The 26,668-nt window shown below is 44.3% G+C and overlaps 2 protein-coding genes across 6 annotated transcripts in view; both read right to left on the bottom strand.

Moving 5' to 3' along the window:
- Positions 1–710: 710 nt before the first annotated feature.
- Positions 711–12,379, bottom strand: LOC112545378 (elastase-1-like). The gene is made up of 8 exons (XM_025183356.3): positions 12,320–12,379; positions 10,431–10,522; positions 9,531–9,640; positions 6,617–6,748; positions 5,311–5,447; positions 4,560–4,705; positions 1,690–1,839; positions 711–926 (listed from the first exon to the last, which is right to left on the bottom strand). Exons 1-8 carry the CDS (start codon positions 12,351–12,353, stop codon positions 900–902), a joined length of 828 nt encoding a protein of 275 aa, XP_025039141.1. The 5' UTR covers positions 12,354–12,379; the 3' UTR covers positions 711–899.
- An 8,220-nt stretch (positions 12,380–20,599) lies between these two features.
- The window catches only part of TTC21A (tetratricopeptide repeat domain 21A), a 69,921-nt gene continuing 63,852 nt past the window's right edge, over positions 20,600–26,668 (bottom strand). For all 5 annotated transcript variants that reach the window (XM_089776795.1, XM_075922843.2, XM_075922846.2 and 2 more), the window contains 4 exons: positions 23,153–23,377; positions 21,720–21,840; positions 20,846–20,913; positions 20,600–20,760 (listed from right to left, as the gene is read on the bottom strand). In XM_089776795.1, the coding sequence (XP_089632921.1) occupies positions 20,683–20,760; positions 20,846–20,913; positions 21,720–21,840; positions 23,153–23,377 (492 nt within the window). In that variant the 3' untranslated portion in view covers positions 20,600–20,682. The remainder of the gene's footprint in view (positions 20,761–20,845; positions 20,914–21,719; positions 21,841–23,152; positions 23,378–26,668) is intronic.

Below are 26,668 nucleotides of genomic sequence, written 5' to 3'. Positions count from 1 at the left end.
GATGGTCCGTGTCCCCTTTATTCCAACTCATGCAGTGCCAGGAAATATCCAACATCTCTATCTAAGCTATGGGTATTCCTGATGAATCTTTGGTGTGTAGGCTTGTGACAGGTCCAACACCCACGTCTTGTGAGCATCTCCTCTGGTTGCATGTGCCTGTGTTCCTTTTCTTCTGGTGACTGCCTTTTAGTGGTTCTCAGGTGGTTTTTCTAGTCCCGCCTAGGATTCTATCTTTAAATGATCTCATCCCTTGAATGGGGCTATATCCCCAGGGTTTTCCATGTAGAGACACTGTTCTTTTGAGACTCTCTCCAAGCTCAGTCCTCATCCAATGCAACCAGCTGTCCAGAAGCCTCTCACTCCATTGGTCCCTGACCCTGTTTAGCTATGGTTGTACTGCAGTTCTCTGAGGCAACTGGGCATCCAGTCCATTTCCTCCCAGCCCCTAGTAACAGCTCAGCCCAGAATCTCTTACCAACACTCCCCTTGCCCTGTTCTACCACTCCTTTTTATATGGCCCTCCTGGGCCCTGATTGGTTGCTTCTTGTGACACCACTCTAGCCTGCTTGGAGAATCTCTCCACTGTTCCCTTCCTGGGATAAGTGTGACAAGAGCTCTGAAGTCTTCAGCAGGAGACCTTTGGGCTTAGTCCACACCTTCACAATGATCTATTTGTGCAACATCCACATGACAAGTTCAACAGCTACCCTATCTCATATACATTATTTTGGTCTTTCTATGTTGTAATGCACAGTAGTACAGGTTTTTAATTCATTTTTATTATTATTATTATTGTAGCCAATCCATCCTATTAAAGTGACAAAAAAGAGGGAGAAATGTAATTAACAGGCATAGCTCTTCACTCAGCAGTTCACATTCATATCCAAACTGATCCTTCCTTAAAATCCACCATTATTCTTCATAGTCTGAAAACAACAAAGAACAGGTTCAATACAGAATATATTGTTTTCTTCTCACATTGTTTTTAAATGGCTGGATACAAATGCTAGACCAGTCCTCAACGTTGCCAGATCTCTCCATTCAGCACAGTTCAGGAAAGTGGGGCAAATGTGACTCACTTTGTACTGGATCTGGAGAATCTGGTTCAATTCCTGGAGCAAATTAGAGCAGCTCTGTGGCTGTTCTACATGCTGGGAATTGCCTCAGGACATTAGCCTTGTACTCTTCGCCCGTCATCATGTCCTGGGCATGTCCCCTGTGCCAGAGAACTGAGGGACGCCAAAATGAGATGACTAGCTATGGTCTCTTTATACCAGCAAGGGGTTTGCCCATATGAAGGGAATTCCTAGCTGGCTAATTCCACCAGGCTTCCACATGCAGCTGAAGCAGGGCTAAAAACCTGATAATAAGACAACTTTCCAACTTTCCAAATATACTGTGTTCAGGTTCTTCATGGGCACTTTCCAACTAAAGGGTAAGTTACTTCAACTGAATCCACTGGGTTGTCTCCTGTCAACTCTAACTCGTGAGTGCAGGTAAGACGCCATTTAACCCTTTGAAGGTTAGCTCTCCAGGGCCTGTTTTACTAGGTGAGGGATGCATTGCAGAGACAGCCATCTTCTGTAATAAATGGTTGTCCTGTTTTTATTCATAATGGTTTAGAACATCCATCTTGTCTAATACAGAGCACATCTTACAAGCATTATCCTTACATTTGGAGGAACTTACGTCATAGAGCCAGGGGATAAAAGCAGATACCCGTGTGAAGACTGTAGGCTTCTGGTAGGTGTTGCAGTAGGGGATAATTCCAAAACTAACAATCCCATGGATTTGCCATAAACCATCCTTGTAACACTGCAAAGGGCCCCCTGAATCACCCTGCAATTAGAGTGGGGAGAAGTGACACACAGTTAGTTGCACCCAGATTGAACATTCCAGTCAATGAGCCAGATACTGTGACATGCTGAGGATTTTTTAGTACAGGCAGTCCCCGGGTTACGTACAAGATAGGGACTGTAGGTTTGTTCTTAAGTTGAATTTTTATGTAAGTCGGAACTGGTACATATTGTAGGGGAAACTCTAGCCAAACATTTCTCCAGAGCTCAGTTTTATTCTCCCACGCCTCACTTCCCTCAGTCCTTTATTCTCAAACTGAGGTGTCTGCTGAGAAAAGCCGCTCCGTGTCTCCCTGGTCTGCTGGGGGGGAGGCGCTAGCTTCGCGTCTCCCTGGTCTGCTGGGGGGAAGCAGCTAGTGCAGGGTTGCCTCACCCTGTTTGTAAGTATGGATCCGATGTAAGTCGGACTGCCTGTACTCACAATACATACTGAACCCAATGGGAGTAAAGAGTGATCAGCACCTCCCAGAAGGAACGTGATCCGTTGCGGAATCGAGCCCATAACTATTTGTTCTCTGCACACACACACACACACACACACACACACACACACTTTCTGCCTCCTCCCATTCAATATAATTCATGTTTAAGGCACTTATCAAATGCCTATTGAAGGGGATGGCATAACCATAAGTCAATTGTATTATTTCCAAAATCTATTGATCTGTAGTAGTTTTGTTCTTTGATTGACCATGTCTTCCAGTAATGAGTTAGGTGGAGGGTGTGAAAAGAAGTAGTCCTTTTTTTTAGTAGGAGCATAATATTTTCTATCAACACTTTTAGATGCTGGGTAAATGCTGGCTGGTGTTTGTCATCAGTGGGGCTGACAACCACCATGGGCCCCAAGGTAAGGTGTCAGGTGGGGCTGGCTCCATGCTGATGGAAGGGGTGGAGCCTTTGGCAGAAGGGGGAGGGCCAGGAGCAGCCAATCCTCAGCACTATCTGGATTCTGGCATGCCCCTCCCAGCACTCAGAGCCTCGTGGGGAACCCAGTGCAACACTCCAGCACTTCAGCAGCAATTGAAAGGTGCATGGAGACCCAGCTGCTGCTACTGCAAAATGGTGGTGGCCAGAGCTCTGAGCCTCTTTAAACCACCAAGCCTCCCCTGGCAGAAGGCCTGTCTGCCATAATATTTTCACCAACTCCATCACTGCATCATTAATTGGCAGTGCTATCTTGGATGTAGAACATATGTGGAGGACCTTTGGAAGTTGATGTTGGGTCTGAGCTACTTCCTCAGCTGGGATGTTTTGGCATTGTGCTACTCACTGGAATAATTCTTGAAATTGTTTAAAGTCATCTACAGCCATAGGAAGCGGGGGTTTTACAGTATCATCCACCAAAGGATGTGTCTTGTCCCATGTCCATTTCTCTTTCGTCTTCCATTTCCTCAGGGCCCACCAAGGGTTCCTATACTGAGGTTGTAATGCCTCCTTTAAGGTCTATTATACAATTCATATAGGCTGCCCATGTGTGCCATTGTGGTCATTGCATCAGGAATGGCACAGATGAGTACATCCACGGTATCTGAATCATGGTTGTATGTCTCGGTCCCACTGCTCTCCAGATTTCATATGTCCCAGCGTTGGTCCGGTGCTGGTAGTCCTGGAGGTTCCTGGTGCATCTAAGGTGCTCACTCTCAGCCTGGCTGGAAGTGAGGATAGTGACTTTGCAGGACATCGTTCTTTTCAGTGGTTCTCTCTGCTGACACAATGTGTCCCTTCTCCTCACTTTCTTGGAGGAGCAAGTACTTGCTGTTTCTAAGGGTGAGTGCCCAGAGTCCCTGGTTGACGGGTTCTGTTGTCTGGCATTAGAAGCTGATTGGAGGGATTTCTCCATGAGAATGAGTTTCCATTGGAGATCTCTGTCTTGTCTGGCTGTAGCTCTGATGTTGCTGCAATGAGTGCACTTTTGTGATTTGTGACTCATCTAAGCAATAGACACAGAGCGAATGGCCACCAGAAATAAGCATCACGCCTTTACATGAGGACACCCTTTGAATTCTGGTAAGCCAGGCATGTTTTTACTGTCCCTCGTCAAGGTAATTTTCAAAACTGAATAACGGAAATTTTATGTTTTGAAATAAAAACAAAAAGGAATGAGAAATGGCTAAGTAGTAACTTATTAAAATGTAAATAACATTAATAATTTCTTTCTATTTACTTATTTTCCTAGACTGTCTTTTGTCTCTATAGGGCTTGTTTTCCTAGACTATCTTTTGACACTACGTAGCTACAGTGCTACGTCTCAGGTCAAGGATAGTGTGAAGGACCTGAAGGGGTCAGGTTTCATACATGTGCTTGTCAAAGTGCCAACAGTGCTGCGAGACAATCACTGCACACATACAGCCATGATGGACCCTGCTACCAAAAATCTCCAGTTCGCAGCACTGGGACACACTGACACCTGAAGTGGAAAATCCACCAGGACATCACTTGAAGAAGTACTCTGGAGCTTTTTTCTCTTTTACACCCTTCCCATTGGTTTACTGTCGGAGGGGGCAATTAGTAGCAATAAAAATAAAAAGAACACTACTCAAGAAATAGAACTTGTCTGGAGGGTTTGAACGCCCGATATGTTGCATGCATTGGGGGAGTGTGTTGTAAATTACTTAAAATTCCTATTGTAATGGGGTTGTATAGTAAAGGAGTTAATGGGAAAAAGAGAAAGGTTTGAGAAATCCCAGAAAATATGGCACTTACACTGCACCCGGACTTCACGCCATCTCCACCAGCACACACCATGATAACCTTTGCACTAGAGCCCCACCAGTTAGGCTGAGAGCAGATGGCGTGGTCAACCACTGGGAGCATCGCTTCTTGAAGTCTGGCAGGTGCACTGCCACCAGCTTGAAGGAGAAAAGACAATATTCTGCTCAAGAGACACTCTAAGTAAAAATAAATTACCACCTCTGCTGCCCTTATTCTCATTGAGTAGTAACTTATTGGCAGTACTATTTACTGAGGAAGGTACAACTCTATGGAACCATAGTAGCATTGGGTGCAGGATGAGGCCAATATGTCCCCTGCTTACTCATAGGATCTCCTCCCTGTGTTTAGTCAGTCATGTCTGCTAAGTTTAGTGCTCAAAACAAGCTTTTAATGCTTGAATCATGATAGCCGTTCATGGCCAACCCTAGAGCAGATCCCAGGATAAGCCACTGTCACTGAGACATTAAAAGTGGCAATGCGTGTCCACACTGAATGCTAAATGGTGATAAACATCATGCTGTTTCAGAAATATTTACTGTGGGAAAATACTATGATGACAAGAGATGATCACAACATTCACCCCCCTGCAGAGAGTTTATTAGAAGACCCATGCACCATGTTCATTCTACTTAAGCTGTCAAAGATGTTGCACGACAATAGGTTTTATTGAGAAAACGAGTCGTGCTGGGTCTCTGGTCTTGGTCAGTCCTTCGGGAATGAGAATTAACTTTTTTCCACTTACCGCTAGACACTCCCCATCCAGTAATATAACATGGGAAATTATTAGGCAAAATGTCGCCTTCAGATGGAAGCCTTCCTGTCTCAACAAAGCCGTTATTATGTGCCGGTGAAGAGAGATGCAGCAAGGCAATGTCATTTCTGAAACAGGACACAGATGTTAGCCCTTTGCATGCTGTGAGGCAAAATTCTTGAGTCAGTCATGACCAAACTCTGAATATCCTTGCTCACTTTTTTACTTACCTATCTAGGAACTTATATAGCCTCCTGTGCCACTATATCTTTAATACTGTAGCCTTAAAATGCCATTTTACAGATGAGGAACTGAAGGTATGGAAGGACTGAATACTTTGCTAAGTCATACAGGAAGTTTGCAGACCAGAAACTTACCCCAGATGTCCTGAGTTCGAGTCCAGTGTTTTCTACAAGGCCATCCTAAACCTCAGAGGGTGATGGATAGAATATGTACAGTGACAGGGTCAGGTCAGAGGGTTACAAAAGAGTGCTAGAAGGAAAGTATGTCAGCCTTAGCTGTTGGTCTCTGTTCCCTGGGTAAACTGGCATGGGCTGGCCTAGAACCAGGAGGAACTTTCCAGAAGCAGTCTGGACAATCAGGCCAATTAGAACACCTGTAGCTAATTAGGAGCATCCCAGAGCAAAGGGAGTCAGGCTAATTAGACAACTTCAGGCCAATCAAGAACCAGTTGAGACTGATTTATAAGGGCTCCTTTTCTGTTAGTTAGGTGGCACCTGAGGAGAAAGGAAGGAAGGAGCCAAAGTGCTGAGAGTGAGAGGAGTTTGGGTGAGATCTGGGAGCTGCCAGGCAGGAAGACTGTGTGTTGGAGGATCAAGTCTCAGAGGAAAGATACTGGGAGGGATCATTTGGGGAAGTAGCTGCCAGACCGGGAGTAGAACAAACTCCATCTGTTGCTGATGCCTTAAGGTCCCTGGGCCGGAATCCGGAGTAGTGGGCGGGCCCGGGTTCCCCCAAACCTCCCCACACCACTACAGAGTCTGTCCCTAGATAGGGAGACCAGGACTACAGAGGGCTTTCACCTCCATATTATGGACTAACCTGTGATGAGTATGGCTCAGAATGCTGTGAACCCTGCTTCTAATTAAATTTAAAAAAAAAGAAGTCGTGTGGTGGGACACAGTGAGCCTCTGAGGCTGAACACTATCCTCCAGAAGCAAAGGACTCACAGGCACAGCCAGAGCTTTGCCACAGTACATAAACATTTGCAGGACTGCCCCTAAGTAAGGACATCAGTATTCATTTCAATGCCAAGGTCGTATTCAAAACAAATTACCCGTTCCCTAGATCATAGGGGTTCCAGGCTTCATGAATAAATATTTTGTCCACACTAACAAAATATTCAGTGCCATCCAACTCAGAGAGATCGTGCTCGCCCAGAGCCACTTGGTATCTTCCTCCATTTGGCCTGAAAATTAATTGAAAAATGATTACCATAAAACATCCCCTTTGTTCCACATTGGTGCCTTTATATGCTAGATCCTATTTCTGCAGAAGCTTTCTCCTATTATAGTCATTTTTTAGAATCATAGAGCTGGAAGGCTACGTCTACAGTGCAGTGCTATCCCAAATTAGCTATCCTGCATCTTAACAGGAAGCCCATTATTTTGAAATATAATGAACTCATTATTCTTACGTCCTTGTAAACCTCATTCCACTAGGAGTAGGGGATGTTTTGGAATAGTGGGTTATTTTGAAACTTGGTGCTGTATAGACAACGCCAAATTATGAAATAAGCTATTTTGAAATAAGATTGAAATAAGATATGCAATTTAAGTAGCTCAAATTGCATACCTTATTTCAACCTATGATGAAGTGTAGATGCACCTGAAGCGACCTCAAGAGTTCAGTCACCTGAACTTATGGCGGGACCAAGCACCAGCTAAACCATTCCTGACACGTGTCTGTCTAACCTGTTCTCAAAAATTCAACAACCTCTTTAGATAATTCCACCTGACAATCTTCAGAGTGATTTATAATATAATATATAATGGGCATCTACAGCTAAAGATATGTTTCTTCTAACTATTGTAATGTATTGTTTATAGGGAGTAAAAAATATGTGAGGAACTTTGTGTATCATATAAACAGACATGGAATACAGAGGGGGTAGGCAAGGTTTCCTTCCTCACTCTGTCTTTGTGCAGGTTTATGCATATTTACATTTATTTTAAAGTGTTACACATATGAATATTTGTATGCATTTATGTAAATCTGTAATCAGATGCTTTTTTGCTTCCAAAAGTTGACAGAAATGTGTAAATATGGACGAGTCTTTTAGTATTTATCAGTGGTCACAAAACTAATTGTCGAGTAATTGTATTTGCTTGTCTCACAGAGAACATACATGTTGAGAGCTGTGAATGTTGAGAGCAAGTCATGCCTGACCATCTTACATGTTGAACCTCTCTAGTCTGGCAACATCCGTGGTCCAGCATGATTTTAGTTAGCCGGATGTCCACTTATCATGGGTGTGGCCGAGTATCTTGCAGTTTCATAAAGTTTGTTTACAGCCACTAGTCCTGGGCCTCTGTGTTCTGCACTGTTATTTAGCTCTAAATTATCCCTCAATGTCTTCCAAGAGCCCAGCAATCAGTGGAAGTGTCGGTAAAGCTGCTAGACAATACTGACCTCCTGTGGTTTGGCAAATTCTTTGGTTCAGTACTGGTCAGGTCCCAAGGGTGCCAGACTAAAGAGGTTCAACCTGTAATTGCTTTCTATGATGAGATAACTGGCTATGGGGAAAACAGTGGACATGATATACCTTGACTTCAGCAAAACTTTTGACACAGTATCCCACAGCATTCTTGCCAGCAAATTAAAGTATGGCGTAGATGAATGGACTATAACAGGGATAGCAAGCATGCGATTGTCAGTTCAATTGTTAGTGATCAATGGCTCGATGTCTAGATGGCGCCTGGTATCCAGTGGGGTGCCCCAGTGGTCAGTCCTGGGGCCAGTTTTGTTCAACAACTTCATTAATGACTTGGGTAATGGAGGGACTGCACTCTCAACAAGTTTGCAGATGACACTAAACTAGGGGGAAAGCTATATACGCTGAAGAGTAGAAGTAGAATCCAGAGTGACCTAGACAATTTGGAGGACTGGGCCAAAAGAAATCTGAGTTTAACAAGGACAACTGTAGAGTCCTGCACTTAGGACGGCAGAATCCCATGCACTGCTACAGGCTGGGGACAGACTAGTTTAATGACTATTCTTCTGCAGAGAAGGACCTGGGGATTACAGTGGATGAGAAACTGGACATGAGTCAAGGGTGTGCCCTTGTTGCCATATTGGACTGCATAAGGAGGCGCATTGCCAGCAAATCGAGGGAAATGATTATTCCCTGGAGTACTGGTCCAGTTTTGGATCACCCACTACAGGAAGTATATGGACAAATTGGAGAGAGTCCAGAGGATCACAACAAAAGATATTAGGGGATTAGGGTACATGATTTATGAGGAGAGGTTGAGGGAAATGGTCTTATTTAGTCTGCAAAAAATAAGAATGGGGGGGGGGGAATTTGATAGCAGCCTTCAACTACCTAAAGGAGGCTTCCATAGAGGATGGAGCTTAAGCTATTCTCAGTGGTGGCAGATGACAGAACAAGAAGCAATGGTCTCAAGTTGCAGTGGACAAGGTCCAGGTTGGATGTTAGACAAAACCATTTCACTAGGAGAATGGTGTAGTACTGGAATGAGTTGTCTAAGAAGGAGGTGCTTCTCCATCCTTAAAGGTTGTTAAGTCCAGGCTTGACAAAGCCCTGGATGGAACAATGTAGCTGGGAATGGTCCTGCTTTGAGCAAAGGGGTAGAACTAGATGACCTCCTGAGCTCTCTTCCATCTCTAATTTTCTATGATTCTACATAGAATGGCCCAATAATGGGACGGCCAACAGACTTTGCCAGGCCCTGGACAAGATGAGGGGGGCTGACTCCCAGCCAGCCCTTCAGCACCACCTGGCGCTCTGGCAGCTATTTAAACAGCCCAGAGCTCCAACTGCTGTGGTAGTGGCAGTGGCAGCAAAGATCCCTGGGCCCTTTTAAATCACCAGTCCTGGGACGGCTACCCTCTCTTCCTCCCCATTCCCCTCTCCACCCCATCAGTGGCCCCGTCCAATAGCAGTCCAGAATGAGAAGCAGAATTGGGATTTGTAGCAAGAGTTACAAGCTTCTTATTATTTTACTTACATTTGGATACAGTGGGCAGCAGTCATGACCCAGTTGGGACTAACAAGGGTCCCACCACAGATATGAGAATAATAGTCAGGATAGTATGCATCGGCTATTTGGAGGGACACCTGTATCAAATGGTAAAATATTGAACATCAGCGTTCCATTCCGAGCTCTGCAGCAGTTTACCAGAGTTATTTCAGTCAGTTACTTGCCCTGCAATCCACCCACACTGAAGCTTGCTTTCTGTGTCTGCTTAAATGTGTGCTGCCCCAGGGCAGTGGTAGGAAGAGGAGGTTACTTACCTTGTGCAGTAACTGACATTCTTCAAGATGAGTGCCCCCCCACAGTAAGTGCGCCCCTGTGCCATGGACCAGAGTCTTCAGAGCAGTGTCGTCAGGGCCAGTGTCTTCAGAGAAGTGTTGTGAGGTGTGGTGCCCGGACCATGCACCCTCAGTATCCTGGTATTGCACATGTACGATGCCCCTCCTCCCCCCCCCCCCCCGCCCTCCAGTTCCTTCTCTACCTTGGAGAAAAACCCCTAATGAGAAAAAACTCTGAAGTAGAGGGGAGAAAGGGAGGGTAGTGGAGCACCCATAGGGACTCATCTCAAAGAACGTCAATTACTGCACAAGGTGAATAACCTCCTCCTCTTCAAGAGAGATACCCCTGTGTGTGCTCCACAGTAGGTGATTGTAAAGCTGTATATATTAAGGAGGTAGGGACTTTGGATCCAAGTGGAAAGCCATGGACAGGACCACCTTGGCCTCTTTGAGGTCAGATAACAGGCCCTGTGATAGATAAATAAAGTTGTATGTTTGCTTTGACACATCTGATATCCTACATTTCTGCTTTGCTGTCATGTTCCCAAACCCTTTTGTTTTTTAATAAGCAAAAGATTTCAAATACAATTTTTACCTGCCACTTCCAGCGGTTTCGCTGTGCCTCATGTCCTCCTATTACTCGCTCATTGTGAAACTCATAGTCCAAAGGGCTTCCAGAAATTGCCCCTAGCCACAAAGAAATGAATGCAGTTCATCAAATGGATTCTTAACCAGAGTCAGCCAGTTTGGTTTAATGTCAGCTACAAACCTGTGCCGCACACAACAATCAAGTACACAAAACTGAAAGCTGAGGTAACTTTTTCAGTTATGAAAGAAACTCGTTAAAATACAGTGGATTGTGACTGCAAGAGGTTCTGTACTGTTTCTCTTTCAGATTCATATTGTATTTTAAATGAATGACTTTAAAAAATAAATTATATTACTGCACAGAAAGACCTTTCTATCCTAACTTCTTAAAACAAACACATGAAGGAATTAACAGTAGTAAATAATTTTACTTCTGTATCCTTTTTAAAGAAATGGCTATGCTCGTGGTAGGTTCAAAACCTATTCCATGAATTTGGGATTACCTTTATTAAAGTGCTGGAGCACTCTCTAGTTTTGAACTTTTTATGATGGAAAATTTTAGGAAAACAATCCCAGTATAACAGACTTAGAGGCCCCATCATCTCCATGCAAGGTTAAATAATCTCTCTTTTACTAAACTGCTGAATATCCCAGTGAACTTTCTGGAATAAGCAGGGCATGTTTCTGGTGTCATGAATAATCACTCCTTCTATAAAATCAGATTCTGGATATCTGAGATGACAAGATAGATCCTGGCCAGTTCAGCTGCATGATCACAATAGTGCTGATATGTCCATCAGTATTTCTTTAAAACCCTTCCTGAGATAACTTGCATACAGATGGCACAGAGTAATACCAAATCAGATGTTCTGGCAAATTAACTTGCCCATTAACATGGAGATATGCTGAATTATGAATATGAACAAATTTGATGAGATTCATCACACCATGAAAGCATCTCAGGCAAGGTCTACTCTAGACCTGGAAGGTCAACTTTAGGTATGCAATTCCAGCTATGTGAAATATGTAGCTGGAGTTGGTTTACATTAAGTCAAACTTAGTGATGTCCTCACTGCGGGAGGCCAATGGGAGCAAACGCTCCAGTTGGCTTCCCTTACTTCTCACGATCACAAGGGCTGTGTCCAGACTCAGGGTTTTTTTCGGGAAAAGTAGCCTTTTTCCGAAAAAACTTCACCTGCGTCTAGACTGCAGCTGCGTTCTTTCGAAATTAAATCGAAAGAACGCGGCTTTTCTTTCGACGGCGGTAAACCTCATTTCACGAGGAAGAACGCCTTCTTTCGAAAGTGCTTCTTTCGAAAGAAGGCGTTCTTGAATGTAAATAGGGCTTCTTCGAAAGAGAGCATCCAGACTCACTGGGTGCTTTCTTTCGAAAAAGCGGCTTGCTCTTTCGAAAGTTCCGCGTGCAGTCTAGACACTCTCTTTCGAAAGAAGCCTGCAGTCTAGACATAGCCAAGGAGTACAGACACCAGCCACAGCTATACTAGACCCACTAAATCGAATGCCAAAATGTCAATCTTTGACTCAGCGAGTGAAGACGTGCCCTTGGTGTAGTACATCTCACTTGAATTCAATTCTATCATATAAATACCCTGTACAAGAGACCTATCTGCCACACTCCTCTGCAGCCTCATGCAACTGGAGTAACATGCTAACCCCTTGGGATGCAAGACCCCTTTGCTTAAAAACAGATTTTCTGGTATCAATCAGCCTGGCAGATTTTTAGGGGATCCTTGTCTAACCCACCTCAGTTAAAAGGCAACACTGAAGGAACAGCTGTGAGTTGTAAAGAAAAAACAAGAAACTAGGCTCTAGCAGTTGTTCAGAAAATCCAGCCACCCTCTCACACCTAGTTAAAATCTTTTAATAATAACTTACCCAGGCAACTAAGGAGGATCAAATAGCGAATCATTTTTTAAAAATGAAATGACAACACTTTCCCAGTGCAATTCATTTTATACTGAACATTTGATAAGCAGCTCTGTTTGAACTATTAATTAAAATAATGTATCTGCACTGTCTCATGACAACCCACTAAGCAGATGATAACCCAGAAATATATAGAGAGGAAAATGATAACCTCTTAATGACACAGTACAAGGTAACATAAACACTTCCACACCTGCAAAATTTCCACGAACTTGAAAAAACAATGATGTATTTAGTGTATACTCATGTTACAAGCCCAGGGAAAAACGATGCCAACTTGGGCTAAATATTAATAGATTACCTGTCTATATTGCATATAATCCCAAAATACTTTGGAAATTAGCAGCCAAATTCGTCTCCCAGCTGCACCTGTACCACATCAATTATACCAGAGTTTGCATTCATAGAGAGAATTTGATCCTATCACTGATAATGGCACTTCACTCGCTGTTTATGTGCAGCCAACAACAAAGTGAATAATAACTGTTTTTATGTATGCTGCCATACAACAGTTTAGGACAGGAAGTAAGGAACATAGGAATGACCAGACAGGATCACACTTCAGCTCTGTCTAGTCTCCTAACGTATCTCTGACAGTGGCCAGCACCAGATGTTGCAAAGAAAGGTGCAAGAAATTCCATAATGGAATAACCTGCTCACAGGGAAGTTTTTTTCTAATCCTAATCAGTTAGTGGTTATGTGCCTTGGAGCATAAGGATTTATATCCCTTGTATGTAGTTTTACTCCATATAATGCAGCTGTGGATATTATAATAGAAGAATGCTATTTCCATTACAAACTGCAGTAGAGAGTGAGACAGGTGGAATAAAATCACCTGGCCTATGTTGTAAAGAAAAAGAGGGTAAAAAAGCAAAGTCTATCCAAACACTCTTGAATGTTAAGAAAACTCAGAGGTGTAGCCATGTTAGTTTGTAACTTTAAAAATAACAAATGGTCCTGTGACACCTTAGAGATTAACCAAAATATATACAGCAATGAGCTTTTGTAAGCAAAACACACTTCATCAGATGAATTGATCACTCATATTTGAATGAATATATCCACAAGCCTATTTTCTAGTTCAATTTCAAATGTAGTTGAAAACTTTTGTGAACAGCCATTCTCACAAGATATTTAACTAAAGACAGCTTCTTATACGATTTCCACCAATTAGAATGGTAGGAAACTTGAAAAACCATTTTGAACCAGTTTATTAGGTTTCTGTGCCAGCTTATTTGAACCCTGGTCCTGACACAGACATAAATTTGACACTTTGCCAGATACTCTCCTAACAGTAAAGATTAATCTATGAGTCTAAGTTCCTGGCATTTATAAAGCATTAATTCTGACAGTATTCAAGAGTCTAGGCAGAATAAAAGTATAAGGGTATGTCTACACTACCCTCCTAGTTCGAACTAGGAGGGTAATGTAGGCATACCGCACTTGCAAATGAAGCCCGGGATTTGAATTTCCCGGGCTTCATTTGCATAAGCGGAGCTCCGCCATTTTTAAAACCCCGCTCGTTCGAACCCTGTGCCGCGCGGCTACACGGGGCATGAACTAGGTAGTTCGAACTAGGCTTCCACGAGGACTAACGGTAGCCTAGTTCGAACTATCTAGTTCGTGCCCCGTGTAGCCGCGCGGCACAGGGTTCGAACGAGCGGGGTTTTAAAAATGGCGGAGCCCGCTTTATGCAAATGAAGCCCGGGAAATTCAAATCCCGGGCTTCATTTGCAAGTGCGGTATGCCTACATTACCCCGCTAGTTCGAACTAGTGGGGTAGTGTAGACATACCCCATGTGAACTAGGGCATAGCCCTTTCCTAAATCTGTAGTGGAAGACAGAGAAAGGAATCTTCCTCCTAGATTACATGCTCCTGCAAGGGAAAATGGCAATCCTGTACTCAGGAGAGGGGAGGAATGATGAGACTCATCCAATGATATATCCCTTAGTGTACACCTATCTTCACAGGAAATTAGGCAAGGGCAGCCATTATTCTTCTGCACTGGCTCACGGAGAGAGATTGAGACTCAGACATGGAGTAGCAGCCAACACATTCCCTAGGCTCTTACATTCCTTTCTCCTTCCCTCTCCCCTTTTTCTGCTTTAAAATTTAGGATTTCTGTATCTCTCTGTGTTCCTTGCTCCACTCACCTGAAGAACTGGGTTGTGCCTACAAAAGCTCATGATACTAAATAACTTTGTTGTTAATCTCTAAGGGTATGTCTACACTACTGCGCTAATTCGAACTAACGCATCCAGACTAAAAAACTAGTTCGAATTAGCATTTTGCTAATTCGAACTAGCTTGTCCTCACAGAGTGGACCCTGAACCGGGGTTAAGGATGGCCGGAAGCAGTGCCGGCAGGGCATCAGATGAGGACTTAGAGCGTGGAGCTGCTGTCTCAGGCTAGCCGAGGGCTGTGCTTAAAGGGACCCGACCCCCACCCCGGACAGACAGTTCTCAGGGGTGCCCCGCTTGCAAAGCAGTCCTGGCTTGGATTGCCCGGAGTACCCACACTGGGCACATCACAGCACCCTGCCATCAGACCGGCTGCATTTGCCGCAGGCTGCCATCTGGGAAGAGGAGGCAATTGGGGGGCTGCAGGAGAGCTTCCACCCCCAGAAGCCTGCAGAGCCAGCCCAGTCCTCCCCATCGGGGGCTCGTACCCCATTCCTCCCTCACCTCCTTCCACTTACCCCTCCCTAGCCCCCTTCCTGATGTACAAAATAAAGGACTATTGTGTTCAAAAATAGAATCTCTCTTTATTGAACAAAACTGGGGGAGACTGGGAAAAGGAGGTGGGAGAGAGGAAGAGAGAGGGTGGGAGAGGGGAGGGCAACTACAATGATGAGGGGTTTGGAACAGGTCCCATATGAAGAGAGGTTAAAGAGACTGGGACTTTTCAGCTTAGAAAAGAGGAGATGGAGGGGGGATATGATAGAGGTCTATAAAAGCACGAGTGGGGTGGAGAGGGTGCATACAGAAAAGTTCTTCATTAGTTCCCATAACAGAAGGACTAGAGGACACCAAAGGAAAGGAATGGGTAGCAGGCTTCAAACTAGTAACAGAAAGTTGTTCTTCACAAAGCAAATAGTCAACCTGTGGAACGCCTTGCTGCAGGAGGCTGTGAAGGCTAGAACTAGAACAGAGTTTAAAGAGAAGTGAGATAAAGTGATGGAGGCTGGGTCCATGGAGTGGTATTAGCCAGGGGGTAGGAGTGGTGTCCCTGCCCAAAGTTTGTGGAAGGCTGGAGAGGGATGGCATGAGACAAATGGCTTGGTCACTGTCTTTGGTCCATCCCCTCCAGGGTCCCTAGGGTTGGCTGCTGTTGGCAGACAGGCTACTGGGCTAGATGGACCTTTGGTCTGACCCAGTATGGCCATTGTAAGCTCAGGGTCGGGGGTCTCAGTGGACCACCTTGATTTTCATGCACACCTGCTCCTGGGTGGCCAAGCTGGCAGCTCTCCTGCCCTAGACGGCCGCTTTCCTGTGCCTAGTGCAGAGATCGGGGACGAGGTCCACGATGTCCGCACTAGACCAGGCGGGTGCCCGCCTCTTGCAGTCCCGGGCAAGCTCCCGGGAGCTGCCAGCCTGGTCCCGGGAAGAGGGGGAGGGCTGGGGGGCATCGGGTGGGTGGCTCGAGCCGTGCCAGGTGTGCTGGCTGGGTGCTGGCAGGCTTGCACCTGGCACTGTAGCCAGCCCGTGCCCCTTTAAGGGATCCGGGGCCGGGAGGGAGGCAATAGAGTTTCCCTGATGTTGGCCAGAGTGGGGATGTAATGTCAAAGGAGAAATAAATTACACCAATAATGAACTACAGCTCTATGCAGCACTCCTCTGTTTAGGATGTTCTAGGGTGGAACTCTTCAAGGATTATCTGATTTTTATTTTGTGCTATATTTTTTGGCCTTGAGAAAAATATGACTCTTGAGAAGGCATGTGAATGAAGAGAGGGGGGTGAAGCTAGTGCACTAGGAAATTTGCTCCATGGGTTGCATGGAAGACGTTATAAAATAAATAATGGGAAAAAGAAAAAAAAGCATGGAATGAAGGGGCTGAGGAGGAATGTGAAAGACCATTTATTTGTATTGCAGTGTATTTTGGTAAAGCCTATGGGCTCCAGAGACCTCAGCTCCACGGGACTAATTGCTGTAAAAAATAAGTAGAAAGAACGTAGTTCAGGCACCAAAGAGCTCCCAATGCAGCATGTGGATGAAACTCAAATAGGATGAGTGTGGTTGAAAAAGAAAAGTAAAAGAAGAACACTGCATAGGAAGCAGTAGCCTTAGCTTGCTACCTCGCTATTATGACATACAAAATGTAGCCTAAGGAAGATGATTTTTCATTGAAGAACTAGTAACTTTTTCTAGACATCAACAGAGAACTAAATAATTAGAGTGTTCTGTTCCACCAGTGCTGGAATTGATTTTCTGGATCATGTTTCTACTTTACTAGTGCCTAATTTGTGACCAGGAATATAAAAAGTATATTTCTAGGACAGCACAAGTTTCATGCTGTCAAATTTTGCTCACCAAAATATAGAAGACAACTTATAATATACTGTAAATACTAGCCCAGGGTGAAAACAATAGAGTTTGAGATTTTGTAAGTCTTGAACAATTTGTTTACAAAGATTCACAAAGCCAAAGTTGAAGTTCATTCATCTTGTATACTGTAGATATACAGATTGAACCTCTCTCATCCAGGACTATCTGGTCCAGCAGGACCACAGATGTTACTAGAGCAGATTGCTGCAGCCGCAGAGGTTGAGAGCAGCTGGGAGCGAGCCAGTATAGTTGGCAGCAGACTCCAGGGGTAATGACCAGAGGTAGAGAGCCCCGGCAACAGTTGCTGCCTATCTGCTTCCGGGGTTCCCCAACCTGAACCTCACATATAGTGGTAGCTTCTCCAGGGGTTCCCCAACCCCGGCTCCACATGGCAGCAGCTGCTCCAGGGCTCCCTGTCCCTGTCCTCCACAGGGAATCCCAGGAGCAGCTGCTGTTGCCATGCGTGGGATGGGGGAACCCTGGGAACAGCTGCCACCACTGTGCGCACAAGCCAGGGAACCCCGGGAGCAGCTGTGGCCACTGCATGGGACCAGAGGCAGGAAGCAGAGCCCCAAGAGTGGGCTGGGTGCAGCAGACCCAGGCAGGTGAGCCGGAGGAGGTCAGGTCTCCAGGTTCTCCCAGGGCAGCAGCCAGGATGGAAACCCTGGGAAATCCTGGATGCCTAACCTCCCATGGTCTGGCTCATTCCCTTGTTTGGGACCATTCTGGTCCCCAGAGTGTAGGACCAGGGAGGTTCAACCTGTATTAACTTCCTGATATATATATTGTAGTTTTTATATTTGTACTTGCCACAAAGTCCTATGCATTTAATAGACCCATAGTGTCCAACACACTAGCCACTAGTGGCTATTTGACTGGTTGCGTGTGGCTAGTTGGCTTGAACAATTATTCATTATTTCAGAATAATGTGGCTAGTTCACTATAGGAATCACCATGACACTATTGCGACACCACGGTACTAGACTATATTTACATGACTTTTACAATGTGCATGAAGAATAACTTCATTGTACTTATTGTGTATAATTCAACACATAATTCTTAGTTGGAGTTTACCAACTTTGTGAACCATTTTTTGTCAATTACATAAATTTCTTAGCAGATATAGTGTATTGGTATGGGTACTTAATCTAAAATTAGAGATAACTTCAAACCAAAACCTTGGATCCGAATACCCTTAGACCTTGCGAAAGCTCAGATCCCACTGCGATAATCACTGAAAACATCTCAATATAAAATGAGGAACGAGGTGTACCGGTAGTTCGGAATAGGAATCCTAGTCCGAACTACCTAGTTCGAGCCCCGTGTAGCCGCGCTGCACGGGGTTCGAACCAGCGGGGTTTTAAAAATGGCGGCTCCCCGCTTATGCGAATGAAGCCCGGGAAATTCAAATCCCGGGCTTCGTTTGCAAGTGCGGTATGCCTACATTACCCCGCTAGTTCGAACTAGCGGGGTAGTGTAGACATACCCCAAGTGAGTCTCACAGAGAACCTTCAAAACTTCTCTAAACTCTGTTCTTAAAATAATTTTGAAAGCACTATAATATATTGTAAATTAAATATATTGAGCCTGAGTCTCACTTCTATATATAATTTTTTTTCCTGTGGGATGACAAAGGGTATGTCTACACTACCACCCTAGTTCGAACTAGGGTGGTTAATGTAGGCAACCGAAGTTGCAAATGAAGCCCGGGATTTGAATTTCCCAGGCTTCATTTGCATCTTGCCGGGTGCCGCCATTTTTAAATCCCCGCTAGTTCAGACTCGTGGAACGAGGTGTACCGGTAGTTCGGAATAGGAAGCCTAATCCGAACTACCTACTCCATGCCGCGTGTAGACGCAGGCACGGAGTCCGAACTAGCGGGGATTTAAAAATGGCGGCGCCCGGCAAGATGCAAATGAAGCCCGGGAAATTCAAATCCCGGGCTTCATTTGCAACTTCGGTTGCCTACATTAACCACCCTAGTTCGAACTAGGGTGGTAGTGTAGACATACCCAAAGTGACATAATCATGTCAGTGTCAACAGGATGGGGGCAGGGGTAGGCGGAGCCAAAGCCGAAGGAGCCCCATGGGCAGCATGGTCCACAGCGGCAGGATGTGGTGAGCTCCCCGTTCGCCCTGCTGGCAGCTCCCTCGCTCACCACCTCAGACCCCTGCAAGATTGGAGCTCCACCATCATTTTCCTGTGGGGTGAGGGCGGGAAAGCCCCAAGCTTCTCCGCCAGATCTGGCTTGCCAGCTCTGTATGCTGCTGTTTCCCTTTCCCCTCCCCCAGCTGAAAGCAACCCGCCCCCCAGCCCAAGTCAGCCCAGCTCACCAGCTGTGGCTCACACAGCTGGGAAGCCACCTGCAAGATGGATCAGCAGGGAAGAGGGGACAAGGGAGGAGGAGAAACCAAGGGAATGGAAGAAGAGGAAAATAAATCAAGGAGGGGACAGGCAAGAAAGGAAGGGGAGAGAAGCAAATAAGGGAAGGAAAAGTGGAAGAACAAGGGAGGAAAGCAAGAAGAGGCAGACAAAGGGGGAAAGGGAAAGGGCAATCTGCAGCTGAAAAATGGGTACAATATCCCCGCTCCCCAAGGGGGCAGTGCTTTGGGACACTGAGAAACACGTCTCACTGTTCGTGTCACGGTACAATTAGGACATTTCAGGAGTGCGAGCCAAGAGGCAGGCTGGAAACTGGTCAATGATGTGCCTCTGTTCCCCCCGTGCTGGGCAGTGATGCCATAGGGGACACCACGTGAGTCCTTTCCTGCCCCAGTCACATGTACACACACAGGAATGTTTGATGATGCCATTCATTGCCTATGTTGTGAGCAGAGCCCGGGGGCGAGGTGGCAGAGTTTGGTAGTTATGCAATTCTACCATGAGAAACACTTCATCAAACTTCCAGTGAACTTCAGCAGCAGGGAGCCACCTGTCGGGCGCTTAGCAAATCCCAAATAAAGAAAGAGTCAATTTCCTACTCGACTGTGATATAGCAGAGTTGATTGCTATGAAAACCCAGGACAGATTTTCTCTTGAGTTGGGAGTGGAGGCAGACGAGCTCCAGGAAAAAGGATAAGAACATAAGAATGGCCATACTGGGTCAGATCAAAGGTCTATCTAGCCTTCGAACAGTGACTAATGCCAGATGCTCCAGATGGAGTGAACACAACAGATAATCATTACGTGATCCCTCTCTAGTCGATTAGCTGATTAATCGAAATTTAACATCCCTACTGCCAGCTGGCCTACTTGGTCAGTTAAGCTTTGGGGGCTGGCGAGCATAGCGAGTGGAGGGCATGGGCCCCTAGTTTGCAGTAAAGATTCTTTACACTACTCTGGCAGGGTAAAGGGCCTTAAAGTGAATGTAAATATAGTTTACTCTCACTATAAGGCTCCTTCACTCTGATGGAATGAAAGAAAGGGCCTTATTAAAAATGAGAATCATATTCACTCTGGTTTTTTTTAAACTGAATCCTGTAAATAATGAAGACAAAGAGCATAGATTCCTTCGCTGAATTTACAATTCTCCTTTGTCAGCCCATATACACAGTTTAATGGCCTTGCCTCAGCCTTAGTATTTGTTTATTTCCACATGAGTTTTTAGCAGCATACTCTCTCCAAAGAGGCAAGGCTGAGTTTTGTATGAATTAGAAAAGTCTAAAATGCATAATAATCTTTACTTTAAATATGTTTTATTTCTAGTGCTCATTGACATATTTCTGATAGCACGGAATTTCATCTTATGAAGATTTTTATTTCTAGGGTTTAAGAGCTGCTTGCGCCCTTTCCAAAATCTCTTCTCTTATTTTTGGGTAACTTGGGTATATCTTCAAAACCTAGTGTAAAAAAAAAAAAAAGGACAGTCAATAAATGAGTCGTTATTCATTTCATAGTCTAATTAAAGTTTTATGTAGAACTTACATCATGACAAACTTCTATTGCCTCCACATATTTCTTATCTTTCAGGTAATTGAAAGCAAGTTTGAAACCTGCAGAAGGGATGAAAAAGATAATGTGATTTCATCGTATTGGAACACACAACTACATATAGTCTTAAGACTTAACATTTATTAAACAGCAGTTCAGGCAAATAACTCTAATGAATTAATATTAAAATATGGTATAACTAGATTTATCTGGCATTGCTCAGGTCCTTAATCAAATAAGTTTTGTTTTTCTTCATTTAAATTATTGTTTTGGGATGGAGGTGAGAGATTCAGTATACAAGATGTCCCGGGAGAGAGAACAACCCCCGCCCCCTCTTACTGCAGCAACATGAAGCCAGGAAAGAAGCATGTGTCCATGGCCACCGCAGCGGGCATAGCCAGGGAAGGGATGCATGTCCCTCAGCTGGGAGACAGACAGATACACAATCTCTCTGAAATGTATAGAAGATAGCTGTCTCTTTCTCCACCCTTACCCCCTGCTGCCCCAATGGGGTTATAGCTGTCCGTGTCCTGTCTCCAGCCCTTTGCTGCCCCCCTGTGGTCATTCTTCATTCATTTCTCCCTCTACATGCAACTATTTTGTACTTGGCTTTTCTCCAGATTTTCACTTTTCTTACAATATTATGCAATATTATCATTAGCTGTTAATAAGCTCTTAGCAGCATACTAGATTAAATACTGCCATAAGTTATGTGTCTGTAACACAATTATCTTCAGTTTCCTTGCGTAAGTGCAACTGGGGGCAGAAGCACCTATTATATCATCACAATTTGTTACATTCGGAGGAGTAAATGTGCTGGATGATACTGAGGTAGAACTTGAAGTAGAAAAGTATTTTGTGAACTCACCAACAGCAGGATTTGCTTGATTACCGTATTTCCAAGCTAATTCATAATTAGCTGCAGCATCCTTATAGGCCTGTTCCTTCTCCATGATAAAACCCATATATTCATAAGCTTTTGAACAAGACTTAAAAACAAACAAACCACAAAATGCTACATCATTATTGAGAATACATAGCCTAAATGTCATAAGAGCACTGAGCTTTCTTATTTTAGTGAATTTAAATTGTGATCAAGATTGTAAATCCAGGCCTCAAATTATATTCTCCATTTAAATATAAATGGAAAATGGCACTGTTTCCTGAATCTAGTTTTCTTGTTAAATGTATAGTTTGAGGTTTTATCCTTTAGAAAATAATAAGATATGTACGAAAACATGGAGGCCTGGTCTACACTATAGCAGAAGGTCATATTAAGAAGCACAATTTCAAATACATTAATTACGTAGCTGAAGTCGACATATCTTAAACTGAGTTTCTCAGATGCTCCTGTCGTCTTCCATTACTTTGTGAGAAGCAGGAGCATTGGCACTGACAGAGACACCTTCTGAGTTCGAGTTAGCAGGTCTTCACTAGACCCACTAAACCAAACTCTGGAGGCTCGACTGTGGCAGCTTTGATATTCCGCGTACTGTAGACGTGCCCAGAATGCACAATGTGACCATTTTTCAGAGAAGTTAGTCTGTTTCAGAAAAAACAACAAGGAGTCCTGTGGCACCTTGAAGACTAACAAATGTATTAGGGCATAAGCTTTTGTGGGCTGCAGCTAATTATGAATTAGCTTGGAAATATAGTAATCAAGCACTTCAATGAGCTGCAGCCCAGAAAAGCGCCATTTTTAAATGCCCCATAGTTCGAACTACCTGCCCGCGGCTACACGCGGCACGGACTAGGTAGTTTGAATTAAAATTCCTAATTTGAACTACCATTATTCCTCCTGCAAGGAGGTTTAATGGTAGTTCGAATTAGGAGCTTTAATACGAACTACCTAGTCCATGCTGCGTGTAGCTGCGGGCAGGTAGTTCGAACTACGGGGCATTTAAAAATGGCGGCGCCCAGGACTTATCATATCTATATGACCAAGTTAACGTTGCATTTATGTTTTGCATTTTCTGGCTTTTCATGGTTTAAAATTTGCAACCTTACGGTGCTGCTTTTGTTTTGTTTTTTTAAGGTCACAATAGTAAAATCAATAATGAAACTCTCACCAATTTCAATGGGATGAAGATTTTGCCATTAAATTAGTGATTCTTAATATCCACTATCCAATTTTATTATAAATCTGGTTCCAAATTACAGCTGCTGATTATAGCTGTTACTTTCGTAGATTATTGTAAAAGGTTATTAATGAAAAACCCAATATGTGTTCAAATCTCTAACAGGTCACAATGTTTTTCCACCTTTTAAGATTTCTTTGTATACATCTCCTTTCTTTCTCACCTTATTGTATTGTAAACAGCGTTTCAGTTGCTCAGTTGCAAGATCATACTTTCCACTTTTGCAGTATATATCAGACAATAACATCCAACTTTTTTCTAATTCTTCAGCATCAGATAAATTCCAGTTTGATTTGGCTAATCTTTTTAGCTGAGTTCTCGCCTTGGGAATCTGTTTCAGAATCATGTAGGCTTGGGCCATTGCCAAAATAGCTGGAACACTTTCCCTCTAAGAAATAAAAGCAGAAATATTATTATTTAAATATCAAGCTCTTTTCATGGTCTAGTAACATTACTGGTTTTACTGTCAAACTCTAAAATTTAACTTCTTTCATTGTTAACCAAATGTCATTTGCTTTATTAAAAGACATAGTTGTTAATAAACAGTATTTCCCTTTACATTAGTCTATCATAAACAGAGATGACATTCTAATGAACCAATCTTTCAATTAAATCCATTCAGACAGACCATTATGATCACACATTGTAGATAAATCTACAAATAAAAGTATTATATAAGAGCTAGGTATCTTACTATGATAAGAACATGAAGTTAATGAATGGAACTACAACCACACAAACGATCCTCCTATTTGGATCCTATTGTAGAACTGGGGACACGGGATAGTGGTATTTTGGATGTCAAGGGACCTGTTAAAAACAAACTCCCAAATGTAACTATAAAAACAAATGTAACTATAAGAGTCCTGTGGCACTTTGGTCACAAATATATATAGAGAGTGTCTCTAAGGTGCCACAGGACTACTCACTGTTTTAAAGTTACAGACTAACACAGCTACCCCCTGAGACTTTCTTTAAAGTGCTACCACACTATTTATTGTTTTTTAAGTTTTTCCTGTTACAGACGAACTCGGCTACCCCTCTGAAATTTAACTATGACATTCTAATATCTTTATGAAGAATGCTCCCATGAAAGCACTCAGAATGCTACAATAATAAAGTACTATGCAAAGTGCAAAAAACAAAAATATAATTAAAAACAAACAAAACAATAAACTCAAAAACAGAAAACTAAGAAGGAAAAAGGGCCATGTTCCACATATGAAAGCCAACAATGGCCACAATAAAAACAACCTTTGAAAAATAAGAGGTTTTTGTTTTTTCTTAAACATGAGTATAGAAAATATTCAGAAGAAAATATTCCATATTCTAGGAGGCCATGGTAGCAAACACGCAACTTCAATGATGCAGTCCCTTGGAACTGAGTCTTGTCAGTATGCTAGAGTACAGCACAACTTGACTATCCAAAACACTATGTCAAACCAGGGACTAAGCATTTTACCTCCTATTTAGCATCCCATTTATGCCTGTGCTTAACTTAAAGCATGCATATAATCATATATAAGTTAAAAAGTGTATTCATTTGTTTACAATTAAGCATATCTATTATGTATTTTAAAGAGTTTGTCTTGTTTGTCTGTTTGATCAAGAATTCCTCTTATTCCAGGTTCAGGCAAAATACGGCCCATGGGTCGCCTCAAGCTTCTGGATCTGGCCCATGGGTTGCCTCACTGGGATCCTCATGGCACAGAGCAGCCAGCCACTTCAGAGCAGCCACATGCCGCTTCAAGTGGCTGGCTGCTCCCCATACCTCTCTGCTCTAGTGGTGTGGGGGGGAAGGGGGGACATACATGGATGGGGGTAGCATGCAAAGGCTCCACTATCCCCCACTCGGCACTCAGAGCAGAGATCCATAAGGAACAGCCAGTCATTTTGAGCAGCCTGGGGCTACAGCAGGCAGGGTGACCTGCTTCAGGGTTCCGCAGGACTGCTGGCTAAGAGCTGCCTACGTAAGCACCTCCTGACCACAGCCTGCTTTCTGGCACCTCAACCCCTTCTGCAGCCCAACTCCCTGTCCCGGTCATCACCCTCTTCTGCCCTAGGTCACCATCCAAACCCTCTGAATGCTCCCTCTCCTCCTCCCCCAGGTCACAATTCCTTCCGGGTATGTCTACACTACCCTCCTAGTTCGAACTAGGAGGGTAATGTATGCATACCGCACTTGCTAATGAAGCCCGGGATTTGAATTTCCCGGGCTTCATTAGCATAAGCGGGGAGCCGCCATTTTTAAATCCCCGCTGCTTCGAACCCCGTGTAGCGCGGCTACACGGGGCTCGAACTAGGTAGTTCGGACTAGGGTGCCTATTCCGAACTACCGGTACACCTCGTTTCACGAGGAGTACCGGTAGTTCGGAATAGGACCCTAGTCCGAACTACCTAGTTCGAGCCCCGTGTAGCCGCGCTACACGGGGTTCGAAGCAGCGGGGATTTAAAAATGGCGGCTCCCCGCTTATGCTAATGAAGCCCGGGAAATTCAAATCCCGGGCTTCATTAGCAAGTGCGGTATGCATACATTACCCCGCTAGTTCGAACTAGCGGGGTAGTGTAGACATACCCTCCCTGACCCTGCACTCCCTCTTACAGCCAGTATCCTCTCCTGCATCCATAAGATTAAGAAATTTGTATTAAATCTGACTTGTCTCTAGACTATGTTGAAAGTACAATGTATAATCTACTACAGGTTGGCCCTCCCTGGTCCAGCTTCCTTGGAACCAGAGTGGTCTTGAACAAGGGAATCTGCTAACCAGGGGAAGACATGTGTCTGGGCTTTCCTGGCCTCCCCTCCTGGCTGCTGCCGTGGGAGAACCCAGAGGCTTAACCGCCTCTGGCTCATCTGCCTGGGTCTGCTGCTCCCTGTCCCTGGCTCCGTGTGTTTGGCAACAGCTGCTGCTCCCAGGGTTCCTCAGCCCTGCACGCGAAGCAGCAGCTGCTATTCCCAGGGTTCCCTGCACGTGGGGCAGCAACAGCTGCTACTCCTGGGTTCCCCGGCCCAGTTCTGCATGCACAGTGGCAGCTGCTGCTCCTGGGGTCCCCCATGGGGGAGGAGACATAGAGTCCCAGGAGCAGCTGCTGCCATGCGGGACTGGGGTTGCGGAACCCTGGAAGCAGCTGGGCAGCAACTGCTCCCGGGGCTTTCTACTGCCAGGTTACTGCCCATCCATCCCAGCCACTCCCAACCTCTGAGGTCGGAGCTCTCTGGTCTAGCAACATCTATGGTCCTGGAAGACATGGATGTTGCTGGACCAGTGAGTCCTGGACAAGAGAGATTCAACCTGTACTACTTATTTCCATTTTGGCTTTAAAAACTTTGCTGTTGAGTATGAGGTGTTGAAAAGCAAGTGCAACCTGCACACTTATGAAGAGTGACAATAGCTATTTTTGCACAATTTGCAAATAAAGCACAATCTTTTAATTATCAGAGGGGTAGCCGTGTTAGTCTGAATCTGCAAAAGCGACAAGGAGTCCTGTGGCACCTTATGACTAACTGAAGTGCATAAGCTTTCGTGGGCAAAGACCCACTTCGTCAGACATGCATCTGACGAAGTGGGTTTTGCCCACGAAAGCTTATGCTCCTACACTTCAGTTAGTCTATAAGGTGCCACAGGACTCCTTGTCAATCTTTTAATTGATTGTATTTTCTAAACACTGGATAAAATCC

The sequence above is a fragment of the Pelodiscus sinensis genome, chromosome 2, assembly GCF_052426305.1.
Source record: "Pelodiscus sinensis isolate ZL-2025 chromosome 2, ASM5242630v1, whole genome shotgun sequence".
Lineage (NCBI taxonomy): Eukaryota > Metazoa > Chordata > Testudines > Trionychidae > Pelodiscus > Pelodiscus sinensis.
Note: the sequence above shows the minus strand (reverse complement) of the source record. Positions and strands in the feature narration are given on the sequence as shown.

What these genes read in the sequence shown, in the direction of transcription:
- LOC112545378 (XM_025183356.3), bottom strand. Translation starts at nt 12,353, where the DNA reads ATGATTCGCTATTTGATCCTCCTTAGTTGCCTGG. An exon ending in GAAACCGCTGGAAGTGGCAG is followed by an intron (nt 9,641 to 10,430) that starts GTAAAAATTGTA and finishes CATTTGATACAG; the next exon opens with GTGTCCCTCCAAATAGCCGA. An exon ending in GCTGCCCACTGTATCCAAAT is followed by an intron (nt 6,749 to 9,530) that starts GTAAGTAAAATA and finishes ATTAATTTTCAG; the next exon opens with GCCAAATGGAGGAAGATACC.